Genomic DNA, 21,024 nt, shown 5'->3' on the forward strand with positions numbered 1-21,024 from the left:
ATGGGCGGAGCCCACTGCAGCTCAACAAGGCCTACCACCTCAGTAGTCTCCACCTCTGTGGGCAGGGCATAGCTGAACAAAAGGCAGCAGACAACTTCTGCAGACTTAAACGACCCTGTCTAACAGCTCTGAAGAGAGCAGTGGTTCTCCCAGCATGGTGCTTGAGCTCTGAGAAAAGATAGACTGCCTCCTCAACTGGGTCCCTGACCCCCATGCAGCCTAACTGGGAGACATCTCCCAGTAGGGGCTGACTGACACCTCATATAGGTGGCTGCCACTCTGGGACAAAGCTTCCAGAGGAAGGATCAGGCAGCAATATTTGCTGTTCTGCAATATTTGCTGTTCTGCAGCCTCCACTGGTGGTACCCAGGCAAACAGGGTCTGGAGTGGAACTCCAGCAAACTCTAACAGATCTGCAGCTGAGGGACCTGACTATTAGAAGGAAAACTAACAGTAAGGAAGAGCATCAACATCAACAAAAAGGTCACCTACACCAAAACCCCACCTGGAGGTCACCAACATCAAAGACTAAAGGTAGATAAAACCACAAAGATGGGGAGAAACCAAAGCAGAAAAGCTGAATATTCTAAAAACCAGAGCACCTCCTCTCCTCCAAAGAATCACAGCTCCTTGCCAGCAACAGAACAAAGCTGGACGGAGAATGACTTTGACAAGTTGACAGAAGTAGGCTTCAGAAGGTCGGTAATAACAAACTTCTCCTAGCTGAAGGAGGATGTTTGAACTCATAGCAAGGAAGCTAAAAACCTTGAAGAAAGATTAGAAGAATGGCTAACTATAATAAACAGTGTAGCGAAGAACTTCAATGACCTGATGGAGCTGAAAACCATGGCATGAGAACTTCGTGACACATGCATGAGCTTAAATAGCTGATTCAATCAAGTGGAAGAAAGGGTATCAGTGATTGAAGATCAAATGAATGAAATAAAGCGAGAAGAGAAGTTTAGAGAAAAAAGAGTAAAAAGAAATGAACAAAGCCTCCAAGAAATATGACACTACGTGAAAAGACCAAATCTACGTCTGATTGGTGTACCTGAAAGTGACGGGGAGAATGGAACCAAGTTGGAAAACACTCTCCAGGATATTATCCAGGAGAACTTCCCCAACCTAGCAAGGCAGGCCAACATTCAAATTCAGGAAATACAGAGAACACCACAAAGATACTTCTCTAGAAGAGCAACCCCAAGACACATAATTGTCAGATTCACCAACGTTGAAATGAAGGAAAAAGTATTAAGGGCAGCCAGAGAGAAAGGTCGAGTTACCCACAAAGGGAAGCCCGTCAGACTAACAGCAGATCTCTCGGCAGAAATCCTACGAGCCAGAAGACAGTGGGGGCCATTATTCAACATTCTTCAAGGAAAGAATTTTCAACCCAGAATTTCATATCCAGCCAAACTAAGTTTCATAAGTGAAGGAGAAATAAAATCCTTTACAGACAAGAAAATGCTGAGGGATTACAAGAGCTCCTGAAGGAAGCACTAAACATGGAAAGGAAAAACTGGTACCAGCCACTGCAAAAACAGGCCAAATTATAAAGACCATTGATGCTATGAAGAAACTGCATCAATTAATGGGCAAAATAAACAGTGAACATCATAATGACAGGATCAAATTCACACATAACAATAATAACCTTAAATATAAATGGGCTAAATGCCCCAATTAAAAGACACAGACTGGCAAATTGGTGTGCTGTATTTAGGAGACCCATCTCATGTGCAAAGATGCACATAGGCTCAAAATAAAGGAATGGAGGAAGACCTACCAAGCAAATGGAAAGCAAAAAAAAGCAGGGGTTGCAATCCTAGTCTCGGATAAAACAGACTTTAAAGCAACAAAGATCAAAAGAGACAAAGAAGGCGATTACATAATGGTAAAGGGATCAATGCAACAAGGAAGAGCTAACTATCTTAAATATATATGCACGCAATACAGGAGGACCCAGATTCATAAAGCAAGTTCTTAGATACCTACAAAGAGACTTAGACTCCCACACAATAATAATGGGAGACTTTAACACCCAACTGTCAATATTAGACAGATCAACGAGAAAAAAGGTTAACAAGGATATCCAGGACCTGAACTCAGCTCTGCAATAAGCAGACCTAATAGACATCTACAGAACTCTCCACCCCAAATCAACAGAATATACATTCTTCTCAGCACCACATAGCCCTTATTCTAAAATTGACCACATAATTGGAAGTAAAGCACTCCTCAGCAAATGTAAAAGAACAGAAATCACAACAAACTGTCTCTCAGACCACAGTGCAATCAAATTAGAACTCAGGATTAAGAAACTCACTCAAAACCGCACAACTACATAGAAACTGAACAACTTGCTCCTGAATGACTACTGGGTAAATAAAAAAATGAAGGCAGAAATAAAGATGTTCTTTGAAACCAATGAGAACAAAGACACAACATACCAGAATCCCTGGGACACATTTAAAGCAGTGTGTAGAGGGAAATTTATAGCACTAAATGCCCACAAGAGAAAGCAGGAAAGATCTAAAATTGACACCCTAACATCACAATTAAAAGAACTAGAGAAGCAAGAGCAAACACATTCAAAAGCTAGCAGAAGGTGAGAAATAACTAAGATCAGAGCAGAACTGAAGGAGATAGACACAAAAACCCTTCAAAAAATCAATGAATCCAGGAGATGGTTTTTTGAAAAGATCAACAAAATTGATAGACCACTAGCAAGACTAATAAAGAAGAAAAGACAGAAGAATCAAATAGATGCCATAAAAAATGATAAAGGGGATATCACCACCAATCCCACAGAAATACAAACTACCATCAGAGAATACTATAAACACCTCTATGCAGATAAACTAGAAAATACAGAAGAAATGCATACATTCCTGGACACATACTTACATAATTACTACCTGGAGACTTTAACCATATACTCTCCCAAGACTAAACCAGGAAGAAGTTGAATCCCTGAATAGACCAATAACAGGCTCTGAAATTGAGGCAATAATTATAGCTTACCAACCAAAAGAAGTCCAGGACCAGACGGATTCACAGCTGAATTCTACCAGAGGTACAAAGAGGAGCTGGTACCATTCCTTCTGAAACTATTCCAATCAATAGAAAAAGAGGGAATCCTCCCTAACTCATTTTATGAGGCCAACATCATCCTGATACCAAAGACTGGCAGAGACACAACCAGATAATTTTAGACCAATATCCCTGATGAACGTCGATGCGAAAATCCTCAGTAAAATACTGGCAAACTGAATCCAGCAGCACATCAAAAAGCTTATCCACCATGATCAAGTTGGCTTCATTCCTGGGATGCAAGGCTGGTTCAACGTACACAAATCAATAAACGTAATCCATCACATAAACAGAACCAACAACAAAAACCACATGATTATCTCAATAGATGCAGAGAAGGCCTTCAACAAAATTCAACAGCCCTTCATGCTAAAAACTCTCAATACACTAGGTATTGACGGAACATATCTCAAAATAATAAGAACTATTTATGACAAACCCACAGCCAGTATCATACTGAATGGGCAAAAACTGGAAGCATTCCCTTTGAAAACTGGCACAAGACAAGGATGCCCTCTCTCACCACTCCTATTCAACATAGTGTTGGAAGTTCTGGCCAGGGCAATGAGGCAAGAGAAAGAAATAAAAAGTATTCAGTTAGGAAAAGAGGAAGTCAAATTGTCCCTGTTTGCAGATGACATGATTGTATATTTAAAACCCTATTGTCTCAGCCCCAAATTTCCTTAAGCTGATAAGCAACTTCAGCAAAGTCTCAGGATACAAAATCAATGTGCAAAAATCACAAGCATTCCTATACACCATTAACAGACACACATAGAGCCAAATCATGAGTGAACTCCCATTCACAATAGCTACAAAGAGAATAAAATACCTAGGAATTCAACTTACAAGGGATGTGAAGGACATCTTCAAGAAGAACTACAAACCACTGCTCAATGAAATAAAAGAGGACACAAACAAATGGAAGAATATTCCATGCTCATGGATAGGAAGAATCAATATCGTGAAAATGGACACACTGCCCAAAGTAATTTATAGATTCAATGCCATTCCCATCAAGCTACCACAGAATTGGAAAAAACTACTTTAAAGTTCATATGGAACCAAAAAAGAGCCCACATTGCCAAGACAATCCTAAGCCAAAAGAACAAACCTGGAGGCATCATGCTACCTGACTTCAAACTATACTACAATGTTGGGTACAAGCCCCCCAAAATCTGGCCATAAACTGGCCCCAAAACTGGCTATAAACAAAATCTCTGCAGCACTGTGACATGTTCATGATGGCCATAACGCCCATGCTGGAAGGTTGTGGGTTTACTGGAATGAGGGCAAGGAACACCTGGCCCGCCCAGGGCAGAAAACTGTTCAAAGGCATTCTTAAGCCACAAACAATAGCATGAGCGATCTGTGCCTTAAGGACATGCTCCTGCTGCAGTTAACTAGCCCAACCTATTCCTTTAATTTGGCCCATTCCTTCATTTCCCATAAGGGATATTTTTAGTTAATTTAATATCTAAAGAAACAATGCTAATGACTGGCTTACTGTTAATAAATACGTAGGTAAATCTCTGTTCGGGGCTCTCAGCTCTGAAAGCTGTGAGACCCCTGATTTCCCACTTCACACCTCTATATTCCTGTGTGTGTCTTTAATTCCTCTAGTGCGGCTGGGTTAGGGTCTCCCTGACCGAGATGGTCTCGGTACTAAAAGGCTACAGTAACCAAAACAGCATGGTACTGGTACCAAAACAGATACATAGACCAATAGAACAGAACAGAGGCTTCAGAAATAATGCCACACATCTACAACCATCTGATCTTTAACAAACCTGACAAAAACGAGAAATGGGGAAAGGATTCCCTATTTAATAAATGGTGCTGGGAAAACTGGCTAGCCATATATAGAAAGCTAAAACTGGATCCCTTCCTTACACCTTATACAAAAATTAATTCAAGATGGATTAAAGACTTAAATGTTAGACCTAAAACCATAGAAACCCTAGAAGAAAACCCTAGGCAATACCATTCAGGACATAGGCATGGGCAAGGACTTCATGACTAAAACACCAAAAGCAATGGCAACAAAAGCCAAAATAGACAAATGGGATCTAATTAAACTAAAGAGCTTCTGCATGGCAAAAGAAACCACCATCATAGTCAACAGTCAACCTACAGAATGGGAGAAAACTTCTGCAATCTACCCATCTGACAAAGGGCTAATATCCAGAATCTACAAAGAACTTAAGCAAAGTTACAAGAAAAAAACAACCCCATCAAAAGGTGGGGAAAAGGATATGAACAGAAACTTCTCAAAAGAAGACATTTATGTGGCCAACAAACATATGAAAAAATGCTCATCATCACTGGTCATTAGAGAAATGCAAATCAAAGCCACAATGAGATACCATTTCACACCAGTTAGAATGGCAATCATTAAAAAGTGAGGAAACAACAGGTGCTGGAGAGGATGTGGAGAAATAGGAACGCTTTTACACTGTTGGTGGGAGTGTAAATTGGTTCAACCATTGTGGAAGACAGTGTGGCAATTCCTCAAGGCTCTAGAACTATAATTACCATTTGACCCAGAAATCCCATTACTGGGTATACACCCAAAGGATTATAAATCATGCTCCTTTAAGACACATGCACATGTATGTTTATGGTGGCACTATTCACAATAGCAAAGACTTGGAACCAACCCAAATTCCATCAATGATAGACTGGATTAAGAAAATGTGGCACATATACACCATGGAATACTACACAGCCATAAGAAAGGATGAGTTCATGTCCTTTGCAGGGACATGGATGAAGCTGGAAACCATCATTCTCAGCAAACTATCACAAGGACAGAAAACCAAACACCGCATGTTCTCACTCATAGGTGGGAACTGAACAATGAGATTACTTTGACACAGGGCAGGGAACATCACACACTGGGGCATGTTGGGGGGTTGGGGCCTGGCAGAGGGATAGCATTACAAGAAATACCTAATGTAAATGATGAGTTGATGGGTGCAGCAAACCAACATGGCACATGTATACCTATGTATCAAACCTGCACGTTGTGCACATGTACCCTAGAACTTGAAGCATAATCAAAAAAAAAAAAAAAAGAAGACTCAATGAACAGTTGCCTACAAGAAACAGACTTCACCTATAAAGACACACACAGACCAAAAATAAAGGGATGAATAAAGATATTCTATGCCAATAGAAACCAAAAAAGGGCAGAAGTAACTATGCTTACATGAGACAAAATAGATTTCAAGACAAGAACTATAAAAAGATACAAATAAGGTCATTATATAATTATAAAATGGTCAATTCAGCAAGAGGATATAACAGTTATAAATATATATGCATCCAATACTGGAGTACCCATACATGTACAGGAAATATTATTAGAGTCAAAGTGAGAGATAGCCCCCAATACAATAATACCTGGAGACTTTAACACTATTCTCTCAGCATTGAACAGATCATCCAGGCAGAAAATCGACATAGAAACATCAGACTTAGTTGACTCTAGTAGCACTGCCTAGGGGTCATCACAGCTCTGCAAGTAGCAGCAAAAGAAAAATAAAAAAAAGAAAAGAAACATCAGACTTCATCTGTATTGTAGACCAAATGGACCTAATCGATAGCTACAGAACATTTCATCTAACAGCTGCAGAATACGGCTTCTTCTCCTCAGTACATGAATCATTCTCAAGGATAGAACATATGTTAGATCACAAAACAAGTCTTAAAACATTCAAAAAACCTGAAATTATACCAAGTTTCTTCTCTGACCACAATGGAAGAAAACTAGACATCAATAACAAGAGGAATTTTTGGAAACTATACAAACACATGGAAATTAAACAATATGCTTCTGAATAAACAGTGGGTCAATGAAGAAATTAAGAAGGAAATTGAAAAAAATTTTGAAACAAATGATAATGGAAACACAATATACCAATACCTCTGGGATACAGCAAAAGCAGTACTAAGACGGAAGTTTATAGCTATCGGTCCCTAAATCAAAAAAGAGGAAAAACTTCAAGTAGACAATCTAATGATCCATCTTAAAGAACTACAAAAGCAAGAGCAAAGTAAGCCCAGAAGTAGTAGAAGAAAAGAAATAATAAAGATGAGTGCATAAATAAATAAAATAGAAACAAAGAATACAAAAGATAAATGAAATCAAAAGTTGGCTTTTTGAAAAGATGAACAAAATCAACAAACCTTTATCCAGACTAAGAAAAAGAGAGAAGACCCAAGCAAACAAAATCAGAGATAAAAAAGGAGGAATTATAATACAACTGATACTGCAGAAATTAAAAGGATCTTTAGAAGCTACTATGAGCAGCTGTATTTCAATAGATTGGAAAACTTAGAAGAAATGGATAAATTTCTAGACATATATAACTGTTTGGAGGTTCCTCCAGAAACTAATAATATAGCTACCATATGATCCAGCAATCCCACTGCTGGGTATATATCCAAAAGAAAGGAAATCAGTATATCAAACAGATATCTGCAGTTCCATGTTTATTGCAGCACTATTTACAACAGCGAAGATTTAGAAGCAACCTAAATGTCTATAAACAGTTGAATGGATAAAGAAAATGTGGGACATATACACAATGGAGTACTATTCAGCCACAAAAAAAGAATGAGATCCTGTCAGTTTCATGTATGGAACTGGAGGTCATTATATTAAGTGATATAAGACAGGCACAGAAAGACAAATCTCACATGTTCTCACTTATTTGTGGGAGTTAACAATTAAAATAACTGAACTCATGGTGATAAAGAGAGCAGAATGGTAGTTACTAGAGGCTGGGAAGGGTGGTGGTGGTGGGTGGTGGGGGATGGTTAATGAGTACAAAAATACAGTTAGACAGAATGTATATGATCCAGTATTTGATAGCACAACTAGGTGACTAGAGTTAAGTCAAGAATAATATATTGTGCATTTAAAAATAACTAAAATAGTAGAATTGGACTGTTTGTAATACAAAGAAAGGATAAATGCTTTATGTGACCCATTTACCCTCATGTGATTACTATGCATTGCATATCTGTATCAAAATACCTCATGTACCCAATAAATATATACACCTACTATGTACCCACAATAGTTAATAAAACATTAAGAAAAAAGAGCAACTGACTGAGAGGAAAGGCAAAGACGACCCAAAATATACAAAGTGGAAATTCCCAAAGACTGGAGAAAAAAAAACAGAATACTAGATGCCCAGTATGGTGGCACATGCCTATAATCCCAGCCCTTTGGAGGCTGAGGCAGGCGGATCACTTGAGGCCATGAGTTCAAGACCAGCCTGGGGAACATAACAAGACTCCATTGCTGTTAGAAAAAAGAAAGAAAGGGAGAAAAGGAGAAAAGGAGAAAGGGAGAAAGAGAGAAAGTGCGGGGCAGGGGGAGAGAAGGAAGGAAGTAAGGAAGGAGAGAAAGAAGGGGGGAGGGGAGAAGGAGGGAGAGGGAGGGGAGAGGAGGAGAAAGGAGAGGAGGGGAGGGGAGGGGAGGGAAGAAGGCAGGCAATAATTCAAGAGTACTGTCCTAAAATTGAGAGGATAAAAAAAGACTCCTAAAACTGACAGGGGAAAAAAAGACCGGAAGCTACATATTAAAAAGATATACTATGATGAAGACTACAAAACTGATGAAAAAATTAAAGAACAATAAAGAGATATCTCAAACTTATGGACAGGAAGCTTCAATATCATTAAGATGTCAGTTTTTTTCCAACTTGATCTTTGGATTTAACATAATCCCAGCCAACCCAGCAAGCTCTTTTGTGGATACAGACATAATAACTCTAAAGTTTATATGGATATACAAAAGACCCAGAATAGCCAATACATAATTGAAGGAGAACAAAGTTGGGGGACTGACACTATGTGACTTCAAGAAATACTATAAAGCCACAGTAATCAGGATACTGGGGTACTGGCAAAAGAACAGGAAAAAAGTTGAATGGAATGGATACAGAGTTCAGAAATGGCCCCATACAGATATAGTCAACTGATCTTTGGCAAAGGAGCAAAGATAATTCATCGAAGAAGGAATAGTATTTACAGTAAGTGGTGCTAAAAAAACACTGTAAATCTACTTATGAAAAAAATGTATCTAGACACAGACCTTATAACTCTTCAAAAATATTTACTCCAAATAAATCACATAACTAAATATAAAATGCAAAACTAGGCCGGGTGCAGTGGCTCACACCAGTAATCCCAGCACTTTGGGAGGCTGAAGCGGATGGTTCACTTGACCTCAGAAGTTTGAGACCAGCCTAAGCAACACGGAGAAACACCATCTCTACAAAAAATACAAAAATTAGCCAGGCACAATGATGCACACTGGTGGTCCCAGCTACTTGGGGCTTTGAGGTGGGAGGATCACATGGGCAAACCCTCTCTCTACTAAAAATACAAAAATTAGCCAGGCATGGTGGTGCATACCTGTCATCCTAGCTATTCAGGAAGTTAAGGTGGAAGGATCACCTGGGCCCAGGGAGGTTGAGGCTGCAGTGAGCCATGTTGCAACACTGCACTCCAGCCTGGGCAACAGAGTGAGACCCCATCTCAAAAAAAAAAAAAAAAGACAATGTCAAGAGAACATGAAGAAAAGCCACAGACTAGGAGAAAATACAGGTTGACTATCTCTAATCCAAAATGCTCCAAAATATGAACCTTTTGGAACATTGTTATAATGCCCAAAGGAATGTTCATTGGAGCATTTCAGATTTTGGATTTACGGATTAGAGATACTCAACTGGTATAATGCAAACAGTCCAAAATCTGAAAAAAACCCAATCCAAAACACTTCTGATCCCAAGCATTTCAGATGAGATACTCAATCCGTATTTGCAAAAGACATATTTGATAAAGGACCATTAACCAAAATATACTAAGAATTCTTAAACTCAACAATAAGAAAATAAAGTACCCAATTTAAAAATGGGTGAAAGATCTCAACAGGCAACTCACTAAGGTATACAGGTGGCAAAGCAGCATATAGTAAGAATCATATGAAAAGAGGTTCAACATCATATGTTATTAGGAGATTGCAAATAAAAACAACAACAAGATACCACTACACAGCAACTAAAATAACCAAAATCCAAAACACTGACAACACCAAATGCTGGAGAGGACATGGAGTAAAAAGAACTCTCATTCATACACTGCAAAATGGTACAGACACTTTGGGAGACTGGTGGTTTCTTACAAAACTAAACATAATCTTACTAGACAATCCAGCAACTGTATTCCTCTGTATTCACCCAAATGAATTGAAAACTTCAGTCCACACAAAAACCTGCTCATAGATGTTTATATCATCTTTATTCATAATTGCTATCACTTGGAAGCAATCACGATGTCTTTCAGTACATCTTGAAAGTGAATAAATAAACTGTGGCACATCCATACAATGTAATATTCTGCGCTAAAAAGTAATGAGCTATTGAGACACAAAAAGATTACAGAGGAACCTTAAGTGTATATTACTAAGTGAAACCATCCAATCTGAAAAGAGTACATACTGTATGAGTCCAATTACATGACATTCTGGAAAAGACAAAACTACGGAGATAGTAAAATAATCAGTGGTTGCCAGGGTTTGGAAGAAAGGGAGGGATAATATAAGCAGAGCACAGGGGATTCTTGGGGCAGCAAATTCTTGTGTAATAATAGTGGTTACATAGCATTATACATTTGTCAAAACCCAGGGCAATTAAAGCACCAAGAGTAAATTTTAATGTAAACTATACACTTTGGTGATAATGATGTGTCAACATTGGTCTATTGATTAAAACAAACGTACCTCTCTGGTGTGGGCTATTGATGGTGGGGGAGGCTGTGTGTGTATGGGGGAAGGGCATATACAGGAACTCTGTACTTTTCACTCAATTTTGCTACGTGTATTAGTCCGTTTTCATGCTGCTGATAAGGACATGCCTGAGGCTGGGAAATTCATAAAAGAAAGCGGTACAACTGAACTCACAGTTCCACATGGCTGGGGAGGCGTCACGATCATGGCAGAAGGCAAGGAGGAGCAAGTCACATCTTACATGGATGGTGGCAGGTTAAAAAAAAAAAAGCTTGTACAGAGAAACTCTCATTTTTTAAAAACCATCAGATCTCGTGAGATCCATTCACTATTACGAGAATAGCATGGGAAAGACCTGCCCCCATAATTCAGGCATCTCCCACCAGGTTCCTCTCATAACACGTGGGAATCATGGGAGCTATAAGATGAGATTTGGGTGGGGACACAGAGCCAAACCATATCACTATGTATCCAAAACTCCTATAAGAAAAGGTCTATTAAACAAACAAAAAAAACCCACTATGTACTGTACTAGAAAAATAAACTCAATGCCAAAATATATTTTAAGAAAATGATTGGACTTTAAGTAAAAAGAAAGATATACTCTGAGCATCCAAGCAAAAAGACCAAATCACTTATAAGGTAAAGAAAATAAAACTGCCATCAGACTTTCTGCAGCAATGTTTTATGCCAGAATATAATTAAACTATATATTAAAGACAGTCAAGGAAAAAAAAGTAAGCCAAGGATTTTACATGCAGCCAAATCGACCCTCACAAATAAAGTCATAAGACAAACTGTTATGAAAATGGAAAATCTATGAGTGTAGTGTTCACACAAGTCCTTCCTAAGGAATCTATTACAAAAAGAGTTTCAAGCAATCAGAATGACTAAGGAGACACTGACATAAGAATTGGAAGACTAAAATAAAGAACACCAAGGATCTTTTATGTTTCTCATTTAATACACAAAACAAGCCTTGATAGTAGTGTTTCCATTCTACACATGGAGGAAATGAATGCCAAAGTCAGAGGAACTTATCCATTGTTGCTGAGCAAGTAATAAAGCCAGGATTAGAACCAAAGCCCATTCTCTTTCTACCACGTGAAGCTACCTCCACATACACATGAGCTAAACCTTTGTCTTTGCATATACTAGAATAGCATACTGCCTGGAATTTCATTCTCCCCCTTATCTACCTTATGAGTTATTTGAAAAAAAATCTTTGATACACCCAAAAATTGCTTATTCTCTGTGGCTTTCCCTTACCTAAAAGGGCCATATATATTGTCATTAATAAAACCGTATGGTACTGATAAAGAAAAGCCACCTCATCTGTGGTCCCAAAATTGCTTATTGTCTTGTGGCTCTCCCTTACCCAAAAGGGCCATATGTGTTATCATTAATAACGGCATATAGTACTGATAAAGTAAAGCTACCTCAGCTGTGGCCGCAGAGCATTTCACAAAAAACATCTATAACACAGATTTTGCCACATGTGATTTCGATGATGGTAACAACTGTCACTTCTTTGGCTTAAAATCCCAATACAGAGCATATTCTTCCCAGTAAACGTATTTGGGAGAAAAAGAAGAGGGGAGATAACAGGTCTGGGATGTCTTTCTTGACAATACAAGATAAAGTTAATTACCTAAATATCTCTGCATTAATTCTTAACTTTGTGGGTACTTTTTATTCTTGTCCTTTTCACGCAATGTTATTATTTGTTTTCATTTTTGTCTGTCCTCTGAGAGCAAGAATGATCTTTTTTTTCCTTTATAGCTTACCATCTAACATATAATAGTGAACACAACTAAGAAGTGTTCAATAAATAGTTGGTGACTGAATGAAGAGAAATCATAAGTTATTTCTCAGTTCCAATTCTGTGCAAATGGATTATGATGAATACGAAGAATGAAAGCCCAATTTTTATGTGGTTTAAGTATTACTGTACACCAAATTGCATATATTTAATTAATAAAATGACATCAAGGAATCAGAATCTAATATTTTAAAAGTAATAGTGTTAATGAGCATCAGCATATTATAGAGCTTTTAGACTACAAAAAAATCTGAATTTTTTTTCTCATTTTTTTCCAGAGAGTTTTGCACTGCAGAGTAAAATTATTATTATTATTTAAAAAAATGTTAGAGCCTGAAGGCATTTTTTGTCTTGAATAAAGCCTGGAACATTTTGAAAAAGTTATTAGTATTTTTAATTAGTATTTGGCATACAACTGCAAAATTTCCTTATATGAGAATGTGAACAAATTAATTACAAACATATACACTTTTTGCCTTTTTTGCAGATGACTGTATTTCTCAATTCAAATTGTTTTCTCCCTTTAATATTAAAGAAAATAACAGAATTATTAGCAGCCTACTTTTGCCACTTCAGTAACATGTGTATAGGTTCATTTCACTGGCTAATTCTCAGCATCTGGCTAATTCCATTATTGAACATATCAGCAGTGTCATCTCCTAGGTTATTTTTCCACCAGCTCTGGATATGAGTGTCACTAGAAGCTTTTTAAGGGGAGACAGAGAAAAAGAGTGAGAGAGATAGAGAAGGAAAAAGAACACAAAAGTGCAACACACACTCCTGCCTAGACACAACTTCTAAAAAGAGGAAAAGTACACTCCACTTCCTCATCATTTAAACAAGCTGTTTAATCTGAAAATACCTGTTTCATACATAGCCACTCTTCTTGATGCATAGCTGTAATACCAAAGGCCACAAAACTCATGGATCAGGAATATTTCCTCCTGCCTCATGACAACTCTCCTTCCCCAGTCCTAGAATTAATAATGTCTGTCATACCTACTAAAATACCTTTTAGTCAATCTCATTCTTGAATCCATATCAAAACAGACACAATTCATCTCAGTGCATTTCTCCTATATCTGTTTTCATGTAAAACATCATTCTGACTTTTCCAACTCCACCCATACACACTTCATTTTCCTTTTAGATCCCATCCAGGTCTATCAGGTCAAAACTCAAGACTACCATTTGGACAATCCCCCTAGAAAACACAATCATTCTCAATCTAATTAAAAAATTATTATAAGAGAAAGATAATTAAAAATAATTCACTTAAAATGGAAACATCTTAAAATACGTAATTAGATTTTTAATAATATTACTTCTAGTATAGAAAAACTACCAGTTTCTCCTTACCACTTCTAATAGTTGTATTTTCTAATAGTTCTGTCTGAAGTTGTAGTTCAGCTTCTCCAAGTATCTTTAGAACAGAATCTGTCGGACTTTTCCCCCAGGCTCTTCTTGGAGATCCATTAGGACCTAATTTAATAACTTCTCCCACTGTATGTCCTATAAGAAAAATATACAAAGAAACAATTTTCAATAACAGTATAATAATACTGCATGGTAAGGCAGATTTTGAGTCTTTTATCCAATTGAGTGGTTCATGAGAAAAAAAGGTTATATCACAAAGACTTTCAGGGAAAGAATGATGAATAATGGTGAGAACAGAAGCAAATGAAACTAGCAATAAAAATATATCTACAATTGCCTTGTAGAATATGAATTAAATTCTAGTTTTGGGGAATATAAAAATAGGAAAAAAACATAAATTAATACAGACTGAGTATCTCTTATCTGAAATGCTTGGGGCCAGAAGTGTTTTGGATTTTGAATTTTTTTCAGACTTTGAAATATGTGCATATACGTAACGAGAATCTTGTTGATGGGACCAAAGTCTAAACATGAAATTCATTTGTTTGTTTTTTAAGAGATAGAGTCTCACTATGTTGCCCAGGCTAGTCTTGGACTCCTGGGCTCAAGTGATCCTCCCACCTTGGCTTCCCAAAGTGCTGGGATTATAGGTGTGAACCACCACAAAGGGCCTCATTTATGTTTTACATCCATCTTATACACACAGACTTGAGGTAATTTTATATAATATTTTAAACAATTTTGTGAACAAAACAAAGTTCATATACATAGAACTATCAGAAAGCAATAGTGTCACTGTCTTGGCCACCCATGTGGGCCCTCTATGGTTGTTTGGCATCACCATCATTCCTGACTGTGAGTTTATATGCTGCTAATAAGCAATCATTTTCTTACACTTGTTCACACAAAAATACTTCATAGTTAAAAAAAAGAGAGACCTGGGAGGCCGAGGCGGGCGGATCACGAGGTCAGGAGATCGAGACCATCCTGGCTAACACGGTGAAACCCCGTCTCTACTAAAAATACAAAAAAATTAGCCGGGCGTGGTAGCGGGCGCCTGTAGTCCCAGCTACTCGGGAGGCTGAGGCAGGAGAATGGCGTGAACCCAGGAGGCGGAGCTTGCAGTGAGCCGAGATCGCGCCACTGCACTCCAGCCTGGGCGACAGAGCGAGACTCCGTCTCAAAAAAAAAAAAAAAAAAAAAAAAAAAGAGAGACATACCATTACAGTGAAAAAATGTGTTTAAGATAACTAAGCAGCACAGTATTATCACCAGAATACCTGAGAGCTGTTAAGCAACCGCAGGCTTTCAGTCTCCACCCACGAAACTGGATTTTGATTAAAAGGTTACTCTATGCTGTCTTTCATTTTATGGGCAAAAAGAAATATCAGAAGCAGCTGAGGGATCAGAAAGGGATCTGAAGGGATGAGAAGGTATTCTATCAGATAGCTTTTTAAAATGGCTGGAGGGTCTTTTTGTCCTTGGGGATGCTGAATAAACCATGTGTTGTGTACCTTCACTTTGACTTTGACACATCACATGGGGTCAGATGTGGGGGTGTCACACTGGTACTCAAAAGTTTCAGATTTTGGGGCATTTTGGATTTCAGATTTTGGATTAGAAATGCTCAACCTGTATTACGTTTCTATAAAATCTTTATGTGAAAAAATAGAAAAAACTAAGATAAGTAAATACAATTGGGGGGAATATAAAAATAGAAGAAACAAATTAGTATTTCATTTCTATATATTAAACAGAAAAAATAGAAAACAAATCTTAAAATAAACATACATATGGATTAAAAAGCAGAGAAAAGTATTTCTAAGAAAATTTGTCCTGCTTTATTTATCATAAGTAGGCAAATAACTGCTACTTCCTTATTGACAATAATAATTTGGGGTAAACCATTTTAATAACATTTATCAAAGCAATATATAAAAATTATATACTGAAGTTTGAGTCTTTAGAATATTTGGTAATAATATATGAAGTATACAGGTACCTAGTAGTAACATACAGGATATAATATTATGTATTATGAGGCATAAGGTATATAGACATTCAATGGTAACCTAATACATATTGATACAGTTAATGTACCAGTTCCATGAAAGTACATGCAAATTAGCAGATAATAATTAGTTTCATACAGCCAAAATGATTACCAAGAGGAATTTCTTAAAGGATGGTTAAAATAGAGTAGAGAACCCAGAAATAGACCCATAACTTACAGTCATTTGATGTTTGACAAATATGCCAAAGAAATTCAAAAGGGGAAAAAGTTCTAACAAACAAAACTGGGATAACTAAATGTTCATAAGAGAAACCCTCCTGTCCCCCCCACCACTGGAATTTAACCCCTTCAATGCAGGGAGGGAAAACAGAGGTGGAGTCAATGGTCTCTCTGAGCTGAGGAGGTGGAAATGGGAGTCTAGGGAGGCCAAAGTGGCTAGTGTTTGCAAGATAGGAGTACTGAAGTAATACGTTTCACAGAGAGAGAACTCAGGAAAATTGTAAAAAGCCCCTTTGAGTCTTTACTTGAGTACTGATCAGCATATCAGTACATAATGTATAAAGAAATTTTAGAGAAAGTTTAGAGAAAAGACCACTCAAAAGAAGCAGAGGTAACAATACTTCGAGTTCACACAGTGCCAGAAAGAGTTCCTATTCCCATCAGCCAAAAAAGACTGATTTATAATTCACAAGGCACAAGGCAGATTATTCAGAAAGGTTGTTGATGCAGAAAAGGTAAAAGATTAGCAGTACGCTAATGCACAGTAATACTAATAAATACTAATAATATAGATTGCTGCTTTGTTCCAACTAACAAAGCTTAAAAGCAAGACTTGAAAGAGCCAAGCTATGCACAGGTAACTAAATTGTGTCCAAGAATAAAGGTCAAGAATATTTATAGAAATACAAAAATACATAGCACAAATATTAAAATTCACAACATTTGGACGCCCCCCAAAAATTATCAAGCATGCACAGAAACAGAATATTAACTATAAAAAAGGAAGAAAAAAATCAATGAATCCAATCCAACTCTATAATGACAGAGATGATGTAACTAGTAGACAAGGACATTTATAACTGTCATTGTAACTGAATTCCATATGTTCAACAAGCTAGAGAGAAGACTGACCGTGATAGAGGTAAAGAAAACATTAATAAGATCCATACTGAACTTGTCCTAATGAAGTTCATATAAATGAACCTGTCCATTGAACTCGTCCATTCATACTGAAGACAGAAAAAAAAATAGAATAAATAATGGCCACGAGTTTTTCAAGTTTGATGAAAACTATAAACTCATAAATCCAAGATGCTCAACAAAACCCAAGCAAAAGAAACATGACGAAAGTGACATCAAGGCACATCACAATCAAATTCACTGAAACCAAGGCTACAGGGAAAAATCTGAAAAGGAGTCAGAGAAAAAAGACACAGAGGAATAAAACTAAAAATGAGGGTAAAAGAAGACTTCTCATCACAAGTAATGTGCATAAGATGACAGTGGAGCAGCATCATTAAAGTACTAAAAGAAAAAAATTTCAATTTAGAATTCTATGTCTCAGAAAAAATATCTTTGCAAAAGGAAGGCTAAATAAAATAAAAATAAAAACTTTTACAGACATTTGTATGTCTTTAAAATAAAAACTTTTACAGACATACAAATGTTGAAAGAATCACCAGCAGGACTGTACTACAAAAAATCTTAAAGGAAGTCCTTCAGGCAGAAGAAAAATGATACAAAATAGATATCTTCTACACAAAAGAAATGAAAACTACATGGGTAGACACAAAATAGTTTTTTCTCTTATTATTTAAATCTTTTTAAAGAATAAATGACTCTGCTGTATTATGGGATTTATAGCATAAAAAAAATAGCACCAAAGGTCAGGAGGGAACAAATGTAAGTACAGGTGACCCTCAAACAAAGTTTTGAGATGCCAGGGTTCACTTATAAACAAATTTTCTTCCACCTATGCCACCCCTCAGACGCCAAGACCAACCCCCCAACTTCCTCCTCTTCAGCCTACTCAATGTGAAGATGATGCGGATGAAGGCTTTTATGATGATCCATTTCCACTTAATAGTAAATATATTTTCTCATTCTTATCATTCTCTTAGTAACATTTTCTTTTCTCTTGATTCCTATTATGAGAATATAGTATATAATATGTATAACATGTAAAATATGTGTTAATTGGCTTTATGTTATTGATAAGGCTTCTGGTCAACAGTAGGCTATTACTAGTTAAATTTTGGGGGAGTTAAGAGTTACGCACGGATTTTTGACTACACAGGGGATTCAACACCCCCCACCCCTATATTATTCAAGGGTCGACTGTATATTATTGTAATAATCTTATACCATATATGAAGTATAACTCAATTGAAGATAGGCTGTGCTAAGTTAATACACTGTGCTACAATAATACACTATAAACTCTGAAGCAAACACTGAAATAACAATGAGCTATAGCTAATAATTCAACAACAGAGGTAAAATGGAATAATAAAAAATAACTAACCCCAAATAATGCAAAACAGGAGGAAAAAGGAAAGAAAGCATAGATGAGGCAAACAAAAAACAAATAGAAAAATGGTACACAGACAGTCCCTGACTTATGATGGTTCAACTTAAGATTTTTCAACTTTACAATGGGTTTATTAGACTGTAATCCCATTGTAAATTGAGGAGCATCTGGATTTAAATCCAATCACATTAATAATCACATTAAATGTAAATGATCTAAACATACCAGTTAAAGGTTATTTTAAAGGATTAAAAATAAATTTAACAATATGCTGCCCACAAGAAACCCATGTTAAATATAAAGACACATACAGATTAAGAGGAAAAAAAAGGATAAAGATATACCAGGTTAACACTGAGCAAAACAAAGTAGGAGTGACTATATCAATATCAAACAAAGAAAACTTTTAATAAAGCAAAGATTTTTTTAAAAAGAACAAGCTATTAATAATTACAACACAGATGAATCTCAAAAATCATTATGCTTTCAGCCAGAGGTGAGAGATTAGGGAAAAATAATCATTATGCTTGAGTGAAAGAAGCCAGACATAAAAGAATACAAACTATTAGAGTCTGTTTATATGATATTCTAGAACAGGAACATTTAATCTAAGGTAGAAAAAAAATTCAGAAAAAGTTGCCCCTGGGAGGATAAGAACAGAGAACGATTAGGCAGGGGCAAACTTTCTGGGGTGATGTTAATGTTCCGTATCTTGATGGGGGTTCTTATTTTGTAGCTCCCAGCATTTGTTAAAAACCAGTTAATACATATTTGTAATGTGTGCATTTCATTGCATGTAAATTTAACATAAATGAAAAAACAAACATTGAACTCTAATAAATAATTACATGCTGTGAAATACTTAGGGCAAGGTATACCAATGTCTGCAATTTACTCTGAATTGCATGAAACAATGACAAACCAACTGATGGTTTTGGTATCAGGATGATGCTGGTCTCATAAAATTAGTTAGGGAGGAGTCCCTCTTTTTCTGTTGTTTGGAATAGTTTCAGAAGGAATGGTACCAGCTCCTCTGTACCTCTGGTAGAATTCGGCTGTGAATCTGTCTGGTCCTGGGCTTTTTTTGGTTGGTAGGCTATTAATTACTGCCTGAATTTCAGAACTTGTTATTGGTCTATTTTAAGGGATTCGACTTCTTCCTGGTTTAGTCTTGGGAGGGTGTATATGTCCAGGAATGTATCTATTTCTTCTAGATTTACTAGTTTATTTGCATAGAGGTGTTTATAGTATTCTCTGATGGTAGTCTGTATTTCTGTGGGATCAGTGGTGATATCCCCTTTATCATTTTTTATTGTGTCTATTTGATTCTTCTTTTCTTCATTAGTCTGGCTAGCCGTCTATCTATTTTGTTAATCTTTTCAAAAAACCAGCTCCTGGATTCAGGATTTTTTTTTGAAGGGCTTTTCATGTCTCTATCTTCTTTCAGTTCTGCTCTGATCTTAGTTATTTCTTGTCTTCTGCTAGCTTTTGGATTTGTTTGCTCTTGCTTCTCTAGTTCTTTTAATTGTGATGTTAGGGTGTCAATTTTAGGTCTTTCCCATTTTCTCCTGTGGGCATTTAGTGCTATAAATTTCCCTCTAAACACTGCTTTAGCTGTGTCCCAGAGATTCTGGTACAGTGTGTCTTTATTCTCATTGGTTTCAAAGAACTTATTTATTTCTGCCTTAATTTCATTATTTACCCAGTAGTCATTCAGGAGCAGGTTGTTCAGTTTCCATGTAGTTGTGAGGTTTTGAGGGAGTTTCTTAATCCTCAGTTCTAATTTGATTGCACTGTGGTCTGAGAGACTGTTTGTTATGATTTCCATTCTTTTGCATTTGCTGAGGAGTGTTTTACTTCCAATTATGTGGTCAATTTTAGAATAAGTGCTATGTGGTGCTGAGAAGAATGTACATTCTGTTAATTTGGGGTGGAGAGTTCTGTAGATGTCTATTAGGTCTGCTTGGTGCAGAGCTGAGTTCAAGTCCTGAATATCCTTGTTAATTTTCTGTCTTGTTGATATGTCTAATATTGACAGTGGGGTGTTAAATCTCCCACTATTATTATGTGGGAGTCTAAGTCTCCTTGTAGGTCTCTAAGAACTTGCTTTATGAATCTGGGTGCTCTTGTATTGGGTGCATATATATTTAGGATAGTTAGAGCTTCTCGTTGCATTGATCCCTTTACCATTATGTAATGCCATTCTTTGTCTTTTTGATCTTTGTTGCTTTAAAGTCTGTTTTATCAGAGACTAGGATTGCAACCCCTGCTTTTTTTTTTTTTTTTTTTTTTTTGCTTTTCATTTGCTTGGTAAATATTCCTCCATTGCTTTATTTTGAGCCTATGTGTGCCCTTGAATATGAAATGGGTCTCCTTAATAC

The 21,024-nt window shown here is 36.8% G+C and overlaps 1 protein-coding gene across 38 annotated transcripts in view; it reads right to left on the reverse strand.

Annotated features, from left to right (window-relative positions):
• The window catches only part of NEK1 (NIMA related kinase 1), a 212,279-nt gene that overhangs the window by 55,932 nt on the left and 135,323 nt on the right, over positions 1-21,024 (reverse strand). For all 38 annotated transcript variants that reach the window (XM_054683926.2, XM_054683923.2, XM_054683925.2 and 35 more), the window contains one exon: positions 14,082-14,234. In XM_054683926.2, coding sequence (XP_054539901.1) covers positions 14,082-14,234 — 153 coding nt within the window. The remainder of the gene's footprint in view (positions 1-14,081; positions 14,235-21,024) is intronic.

Source organism: Pan troglodytes, chromosome 3, assembly GCF_028858775.2.
Source record: "Pan troglodytes isolate AG18354 chromosome 3, NHGRI_mPanTro3-v2.0_pri, whole genome shotgun sequence".
In the NCBI taxonomy this organism is placed as follows: domain Eukaryota; kingdom Metazoa; phylum Chordata; class Mammalia; order Primates; family Hominidae; genus Pan; species Pan troglodytes.